Source organism: Rutidosis leptorrhynchoides, chromosome 4 (assembly GCF_046630445.1).
Source record: "Rutidosis leptorrhynchoides isolate AG116_Rl617_1_P2 chromosome 4, CSIRO_AGI_Rlap_v1, whole genome shotgun sequence".
Classification (NCBI taxonomy): domain Eukaryota; kingdom Viridiplantae; phylum Streptophyta; class Magnoliopsida; order Asterales; family Asteraceae; genus Rutidosis; species Rutidosis leptorrhynchoides.
In genome coordinates, this window is record NC_092336.1 from 420,711,610 (window position 1) to 420,720,984 (window position 9,375).

The 9,375-nt window shown below is 31.9% G+C and overlaps 2 protein-coding genes across 2 annotated transcripts; one reads left to right on the top strand and one right to left on the bottom strand.

Annotated features, from left to right (window-relative positions):
* On the top strand, window positions 1–5,891 carry LOC139842054 (uncharacterized). Its single transcript, XM_071832230.1, has 10 exons — window positions 1–65; window positions 414–645; window positions 2,260–2,370; window positions 2,560–2,729; window positions 2,824–2,957; window positions 3,051–3,228; window positions 3,302–3,860; window positions 4,923–5,035; window positions 5,112–5,352; window positions 5,640–5,891. Exons 1-10 carry the CDS (start codon window positions 1–3, stop codon window positions 5,889–5,891), a joined length of 2,055 nt encoding a protein of 684 aa, XP_071688331.1.
* Window positions 5,892–6,125: 234 nt separating this feature from the next.
* LOC139844219 (co-chaperone protein p23-2) lies at window positions 6,126–8,721 on the bottom strand. The gene is made up of 6 exons (XM_071834441.1): window positions 8,679–8,721; window positions 7,716–7,899; window positions 7,322–7,481; window positions 7,199–7,221; window positions 6,944–6,986; window positions 6,126–6,404 (listed from the first exon to the last, which is right to left on the bottom strand). The coding sequence occupies exons 1-6, from the start codon at window positions 8,681–8,683 to the stop codon at window positions 6,370–6,372; spliced, it is 450 nt and encodes a 149-aa protein (XP_071690542.1). The 5' UTR covers window positions 8,684–8,721; the 3' UTR covers window positions 6,126–6,369.
* Between the last annotated feature and the right edge of the window lie 654 nt (window positions 8,722–9,375).

Below are 9,375 nucleotides of genomic sequence, written 5' to 3' on the forward strand. Positions count from 1 at the left end.
ATGGAGCAGCAAAACAAGAAGCACCTTTCCAGTATTGCAAACACCCTTCTACAACGATGCGCTATGTACGTTCTCTAATTATCATATTATCATCTAATATTACTCCGTATAGCCGTATAGCCATATAGGTATTATTTTTAAGTGCTTGTCCTAATTTGAAGTGTTTTATCTGCTTTAAAAAAGAAGTATTATTTATATAGCAAATAGTCAAATATAGAAATAGTTTTGATTGATTTTGAATAAAAAATGAAATGTAAATGTAAGTTTTAGACCTGAAATCGACTTACATATTTTTGTGATTAACGTGATATAATTATAGGTAGCAATTAAGAGAAAAACACGTATATTACTTGATTATATATAGTGTGAAGTTTGAATTTAATTTGTTTTTAAAATTTATGTTTGATATGTAGGAGATTGGATTTAAGTGTGAACGAGTTAATTGAGGAATTCGAGATTGGATGGAAGCCAGAATTGGGAGGATATTCGAGAAAGTTAGTTGAATATTGTTCGTCGAAAGTATTAAACGAAATGTGTAGAAATAATGTTGAAGATTTGATAAAAGAAGGTGTTTTTAGTCGCTTTACTTTCGATATGATGCTTGCTTGGGAGATGCCTAGTTATGTAGATGAGGAATCTCACACGGTAATTGTTTAAGTTTTAACTAATCGAATTGTTTAATTTTACGATTTCAAATGTCTAACTAATTCGAACTAATCATGAAGTGTTTTACCTAAATCGAATAAAGGAAGTGTTTTATTCGATGCATCTTTTCTTTTAATTGGCTCAAAAATAGAGGTGTCAATGTTGTTGTTTGTTGGCTATTGAAGTCGCTGTAATTTCTCATAGCTTCTCGCTGAGGAGTTCTTATTTAATTATATATATATTGTTGTTGAAAAGAATAGGTTGTATATAATTGTGTGATACTCCGTATATATTTTGATAAAGAAAATGATAATTCCACTCATAAATTTGATAGATTCACTCATTTTGTTAAATGAGTATTGAAGACTTGTACTGTACAAATATTCAATGCATAAAAGTTGTCGATTTATTAAAAATGTGAGTGGATATATCATTGCCCGATTGATAAGGGATAAACACTTGGAAATCTATCTAAATATGTTTTAAAGAATATTGTGTGTATTTTACCTACTTCGTTTTAGTCTATAATTTCTATGTATATGTATATACAATTGAAAGTTTAATACATACATATAATAATATACATACAACACACAATAGACTCTGAATGATATAGTTGGATACATTTTCAGATACGAATCTCTTTACCTACAATGTGAAATAAAGTTAGACACAGAATACACTTTGAGTCATGGTTAGATGCATTTTCAGACATTAATCTTTTGTTTAAGTACAAGTTAGCTGCATAACTTTATGATTATTTAACATTAACATTAATTGGAACAAAATTATGATTGTAAAATTTTATGTAAGCTATTTTAGCAATGATATTTAACATTAACCCTTATGTCTAGGGTACAAGGAAATAAGGAAAAAATGTGTACATTTCACCTCCCGATACCTCATTGGGTAGTGTTGTATTGTTGTGTTGTCGTATTAAATGGTATTACTACTACATGGTTAGAAGCAGCGTTGTAAAAAACCTCGATTACTCCCGATTAAACCCCTATTACTCTTTTTTAATAAGTGTTGTAAAAAACCCCGGTTACTCCCGATTACTCTTTTTAATAACAATCCGTTTCGATTTTTCAAATCCGTTTAATTAGTCGTTCAACGTCGGTGGTTAATGGGTCAAAATTTGATTTGTTGATCAAATTCGGTTAAGAGGAGGTGATAATATTGTTAGTGTACAGAAATTTGTTAGACGTATAGTATTATTAACAAAATTATCAAGTAAAACATAGTAATTATAAGTAGGAGCACTAGAGAGATCATGATATTTGATATGTAGTATAATAACAGTTCTCAATTCAACATTTCCAGTATCAATTATAGTTAATGATTGTGATCTGTAGTCAGTGAAAGATATAACCAATAGATATTTTCATCCCTCCGTTTTGATGGATCTAAAATGAATAAATCTTGAAGTTGTACATGATGGTATGGTTAACATTTTAGATTTTAGATACGCACTACATGATAATCTGTATTTGTACGTTTAAAGAAGAGTGGATACCATCAGACGTACTTCCAAAATTCTTGAAACATAGAACATGGTTAGTCAAGAAAGTTAAATTTGACGTCTGTTTATAACGTGTGCCTTACGGGTTTCAGGAGTATGTGGCCAAGGAGAAAGAAGATAAAGAGATACCAACAACTGCCAAATCGACTAAAGAGCAAGATGATGACGTTTCACTGTTCTATTCAGACATCATGCCATTGCTTGTACGTCAATAAAAATGTTGTGCTTCTAATCATAATTTTTTGATAATTCGAAGAAAAAATAATTGGTTTGGATGATTATTTTAATTTCCCGTCTTGGTAGAAACACGTACCCAAAAAAATCTCGTCATTTATTATGATATATGTTACTGCAGTGTGTGAGTTAAGTCTTACGATATGTTGTGTTGGTAGGTAGATAACGAGGCAAGTGTCGGAGATGATGCATTTGTGTGGTTGGGATCGTTAGTTCCTTTAGTGGCCGATTTCGCGAACGGTAGATTCACTTTTGACTCACTGACTATATCTACAGGGAACCGTCTACATTTTCCTGCCTACGACAGATACCTTAAAGAAATCGATGCGTTAGTCTCATCTTTCTTATTTTGGTATCCTAAATGGAAAAATTGGAAACAAAAAAAATAAAATAAAAAAAAATTTGGTTCAACATTTTTGTAGATGCATAAAGCATCTGAACAACCAAGCGACACCAACGAATATCGTCATGGCAGATGATGAGTTCATTTTGCACGTTGAGGGAACTGCAAGCTCACAGAGAGTTGTACGCCATATCGAAGGACAAAGTTGGCCTGGTTCATTTTTTTATTATTATTATTTTTTATTTATTCTATGTATGGGCCATTTAGGTGAATTTATTTGAACATCATATAATGGATGCTTTTTAGGTAGGCTCACGTTGACCAACTACGCTGTTTATTTTGAGGCCTCGGGTATTGTTTCTTATGAAGATGCAATTAAACTCGACTTATCGAAGGATATTGAGCAGTCAGTAGAACCGGCAGCCACGGGCCCGTTGGGTGCTCCTCTTTTTGACAAGGCTATAATCTACAAATCATCTGAATTGTAAGAATACTACATCATATTTTTATGTATCCCGCGTTTTAGCTATTTGATCCGTTTTTATGTTGTTGTTTAGGGAAGAGGATGTGCAAATCGAGTTCCCGGAGATGTCTAGTTCGACTAGACGAGACCATTGGCTTGCGCTCGTGAAAGAAATTATGTTACTACACAAGTTTCTAACAAAATACAAAGTTGAATCGCCTCTACAAGTATGGGAGATGCATTCGAGGACCATTTTAGGGAGCATAAGGCTCCATGCGGCACGGGAAATGCTTAGAATTTCGCCACCTAATCCCAAAAGCTTCCTTATATTTGCTTTGTTTGATGAGTTGCCTACGGGGAGCAATGTGCTACAAGAGCTTGCTGTGAGTCTGAAAACAATCGATACGACACACCCGTGCAGTGCGAGTTCTATTCTACGTAACATGAATGTCTCCCAAGTTTGTAGTGGGCGTGTAGAATCGGGAGTGGGTGACGTGCGTAACGAAATTGCAAAAAATAGACCTGAAAATTTACCGTCTTTAGAAACGGCGGTTGAACAGGTTAGAGAGGAAGCGAAAGAGATTAACATGGCGAAAGCTAAGGCGGGAGAGATAAAAGACGAAGGGATTGGAAATAGTGTTCTTGTGTTGATGGTATGATTCTTTTTCATAAACTTGTTCTCCGAAAATGCTTAGTGCTGAGGTGGCATGATGGGACCAAGTCAAAAATGGTCATATTTTTTTAATGTACCAAAATGAGTCAGCCATGTTTCTCCCATCATATTTAAATAACATGATTTAGGAGGTTACTATGTAAAATGAATCATGAAATCACGAGTTTGTTTAAATGAAACAATTTAATGACATGTTTTAGGTATTAAGTAAATGTAAATGCTAAAGTCATTTATTTTAATAACTCGTTTGACTAAGAAGCTCGTCGTTGTTTTTACAAATATATAGAGACATGTATTTTCACATACATATGTAACTTAATTAATTTCGTAAAAAGAATCCGTATTTGAATAATAATAATATAATAATATAATAATATAATAATTATAATTATTATATTAAAATTAAATAATAATAATAATAATAAAGTTTGCTCAAAGTTGAGTATTTATATTTTTAATAATAATAATAATAATTATTAGTAATAATAAATGCTTTTTAAATTTTATTAGAAAATTAAAATACAATTATTATATAAAAGTTGTACAATATGCTTTAAAATTTAGGAGTTGTGTATAAGATTTTACAATTTAGAAGAGATTAGTATTTCCTTTTATAAAAGATTTCGTATTATTTTTTTTAATTAAATTATTATATAATTATGACATCATCATTATAAAAATTAAAGGGTAATTAGCTTAATAATGACATCATCATTTTCGAGCTTTATATGACTATATAGATGTGCATTAAAATACACTTCTGGTGACATTTAATATGTTTGGACTTGCAATACTTATGAATCGTTTTATTTCGAGCTAAACTCTTTGGTTTGACCCATTTGACTTGTTCTCTTAGTGTCAAACCCTACCTGTCTCACCTATCAATCAAATATCAATATACACACTGTTCAGGTGATACTTAAGCGAACACACATCCCGTTTAGCTAAGTGCTCTAAAATGACCCATGAAAGTTACTACATGGGTCACAATTGCCACCTCTAGCTTGGTGGATTCAGGCATCACTTGTTCAACATTTTTCAGGAGTTGGTGAAGCCATTAAAAAGTGCATGGCCATGGTTTCAAGAGATGATCCAGTGGGAAAGACCAGCATCCACCCTAACCGTGCTCAGCTTAACCCTACTCGTTGTTTATAAGTAAGTGTGTTACGAAATCCAATTTCAACAAAAAAACCCAAGTCTAAAAACGTTGAATTAACGTGCGTGCTTGCAGAGAATGGATCGGCAAGGCCTTAGCAGTATTTTTAATGTGGATAGTCTCAAAGATGATTTGGGCAAGACGACATGAAGTAGGGAAAAAGACCAAATTTGTTGTGTGTACCGCTTCTGATCAGTCGACAAGGGAGAGCATAGTGTCCGCACAACATGGACTCAATACAGTTTACAGCATCATGCAGTTGACCAACATTTCAATACTGAAAATATGGTCCATATTGTTGTCCAATGCCCCCAAGGTAAGTCAGTATCATCAGACCAGTTGTTTTTTACTTCAAAGGTGGCAATTTCGACCCATTTACGTATACACGGGTTGATTTTGTTCTCTTTTATCTAAAAAAAAACTACAATATGTAGTCGGAAATTTCCTGATATGATTTCTTATAACATAAAACTTCCCAAATCATTGTACTTAAAAACCATATTGTTATCGAATAGAAATGACTTTAGTAAGAACTAAACATGGCCCCGCGCTGTTTGACACAAAATGTATCATCGTTTCATGTTTCCTTTGTAATGGTTGCAGCACACAGACATGACAATTACGGCAATGACTGGATGCGCAATTGTACTAGCAGTTGTGCCAATGAAATTTATGATCATGGCACTAGTAGTAATATTGGGCTTTACAACGTCAAAGTTGGGGAAGATGATTAAGAAAAAACAGAGCGATATGGGAAATCGAAAGCTAAAAGGATGGTGGGATTCAATTCCAGTTATTCCCGTTGAAATCGTAGACAAAGTTGAAGATATTCCCAAGGAAAAGAAAACAGTGTAACAGACATAACTGTATTAGATGATGAGTGAACCGAACGTGTTGGGAATGTTATGGATATATGTGTAACGATTAGTATAACAGCTAATACAGAATTATGCTTCATATCATATCATATATCATATATTGTATTATAAGAATAGTGTATCAATAAGAATTTTTGTATCATATATTGTATTATATTATAAGCATATGATAAAAACAATGTAATGTGCATCAATAAGAATTTTTGGTAGTTGGGAACTTTTGATGCTGTAATCGTGATATGAAAAAGGTGAATCTGATTAGTTTTCATCAACTGATACTATTAAGTCAAGACCAAGTATCGAGTATTATGACCGTAGTCGGTCGTTACAAAGATCAGACCAAGTACAAGCCCAGGCCACAAAAGTGAGCTGCGAGTCTACCTTCTAGTTACATGACAAATGTAGTGATACGATAAGCACTGAGCCTTGTTATGTGGTCTTCATTTCCTTCTTCTCTATTTTCCTCTCACCTTTTCCAGGTCAGGAAGATCTGCAATAAACACATGGTTAGTTGAAGGGTTAAGATGAGGTACATACTCAAGTCTTTACGATTTTATATTTGAAGAGTTTGATCATTACTGGTAGTAGTCTAGTAGTAGTTTGTGTTCTAAAAGCCCTCCAACTAGGTCGACTAGTCGGGATTATCAAATAGTCCAGCTAGTTCCCGACTAGTGTTCGATTGGTTGATTTATTCGGTCACAATTGTCAAAAGTCCAATTTAATCAGTCTAATTTTTCAGTCAAAGTAGGTCAGAGTTGGTCAAATACAGTCAAAGTTGATCAATTCAACACTGTAACCCCCTATACGCAAGTGACTTTGCTGTAACACTAAATCTCAGAAAATTATTGTTCATCAAACCATATATGTTTGTGGATAAAGATAATATTTCAAACTAGTTTTTTTTTTTTTTTTTTTATAGAGGTTATATATAGTACTTGTATGGTCAACTTTTTGGTTTAAAAAAGTTCCTAAAATTAAGTCTAAACCGTTATGTTAGAGTAAGCCAATCAAAAAACCAAAAGAACTTACATAGCATTCCATCGTCACTGCTCCCGTCATCATCACTAGGGTACTGCAATGTCACAAAACAATCAAAAGCTTATATTGGAAACAAGTCTTAGTCTCAAATAAGCTGTTCATTCTTAAGAAAAAGTTCATGTTATCTTTTCAATAAAAAAAACAATTGTTATTAAGAAAAAAAAATATATATATGGTCAACGAGGAAAATTGTCGAGATTCTATTGTTTGAAGTGGGGAATAAACGTCAGCAAGAGATGGTCTTACCTTTAAGTCATCATCATCACTACCTGCAAAACCAAATCAACATAACTTTTTATAGGACACTCAATTTTCTAAAAGTGAAAAGAAAAAAAGAAACAAACCAATCTCATGGGTTTCAATACATACCGTTAGCTGATTCATCATCTTCATCACACCACCTGTTCCAGTCGACCTTTATATACGGAGCAGGCTTTTCTTCGGATTTCAGGAGACGTTTCCACCAACCTTTCTCATCTTTCTGAACAGTGCACAGTATATTCCTCAAACCCAATTGAGTTTTGCAGCTCTGTATCAAAAAAAGATCGACAATAAAAGACATTACACCTCAAGATCAAGCGCCATAATATGTTAAAAGAATGAAGTAAACAAATAGCTTATAGATAATATTACTTTCAAATCTAAATGAATTACTATTACTTTTGAGTTTTGACATGATGCAGAAATGTATCTATTCTATATTAAAAATATCAGGTGATATAAACTTACAAACAGCCCTTAAATTATTGAGCATACTACTCACCTCAGGTACAATTTTTCCATAAAGTTCCAAATTGACTTCATAGGTTTCATCTTTCGCCCCCACAGCAGAAAAGTTAAATGATCCATGGGGTTCACATTTAACTACAATATCTTTTGCATTTGTTAAGGCTAAGGTAAGGTAAACTTTATCCGCACGTTGCGCCCAAAGAACCTCTGGATGGCTTCTGCACCGATACACATATATTGATATTCTTAATCAATAAATAAATAAATATAATTACTTATCAAAAGCATTTGATATATAAGCTTATCAAGGTAAGGACTTAACAAGTACAGTGGTTAATGACATGATCCAAATCTGAATATTAGGAAAATTAGGCTCGGTTAAAGGCTCAATTTCTACAATTGTTTCTAGCTTGAGCCTGCATTATTGTTCAAATTTAAATTGAAGACTCGTTAACTTCATTGAATTCATTTGATCAACTGACTTTCAAGCTTAAGTTGCTCATTTATGCTATAGCTAGCCTCAGACTAGCATAAACTCGGTTTCACTTTTGAGGTCCTACAGAGCCAAATTTTCAATTAAAAAAAAAAAAAAAAAAAAAACATTTTACCTTTTTTATAAAGTTGTTCAGAAGCAGTGTAAACATAATATACATAACCTACTCTTGTGCGTTAGAGAATAACTTAACATTAGCGATAAACTTAAAACCCTAATTTCAAATATATCTGCATCTAAAATAAAGTGATATGCATAAGTTCGATTAAGATTACTTTAATTATGCATATGAACAGATCATAAACGTGAACTACAATGATTGAAGTATACAGTAATAATCTTCACGTCATTACAATAATTGTAAGCAATCATAATTCATTTCATAATAATACATTATTTCTAAAAGGAAATTTGACTGATATTGTGTAAATTAATTAACGATCGAATAAACATAAAAATTGTTAAATTAAATCGATTTAATGAAACAAGTATTATTATTATTACCTCATTTTGAAGAAATTAACAGTATTCGGTGAATTAGGTGGAGGGTCGCTAAATCCTAGGATTCCGAAAGCACTAGTAGAGCCTTATATCGATGTGGATGTTTATAAAATTACGATTCTAGTCCCTAAATTTTGACCCAGATTCCTCATTTGGTCCTTATCGACTATTCTCCAAATTTACATTTAAGAGTTTTATTTTAAGCTGATAGAATTAGAATAGAAATAGAAATATAATAGAATAGAATAAAATAGCAAATGAAAAAAGAAAAAAAGATTATTCTTGAATTTTTTATTTGAGTAAAAGAAAAAGAAAATAATTAAAGATTATTCATCTATATATTAACATGTTAACATGTTAATAAAAGAAAAAGGAAATAACATCTAGATATAGTATCATATAAAGATGATGTTATAATTAAAGATTATTCAAACTTAAAAAAAATTAAAAAATAAATAGAATAAATTTAAGTTTCAAGATGATGTCATTAAAATAATTAATTGTATTTAATAAAAATATTAACATGTTAATTGTATACTATATGAAGCATTATTTACAACCTTATAATAAAACACCTCATGACTATATGTACAATATTTGAGGCATTATGTACAACCTTATAGTAAAACATCTCATAACCATATGTACAATATTTGATGCATTATGTACAACCTTATAATAAAACACCCCATGATCATAT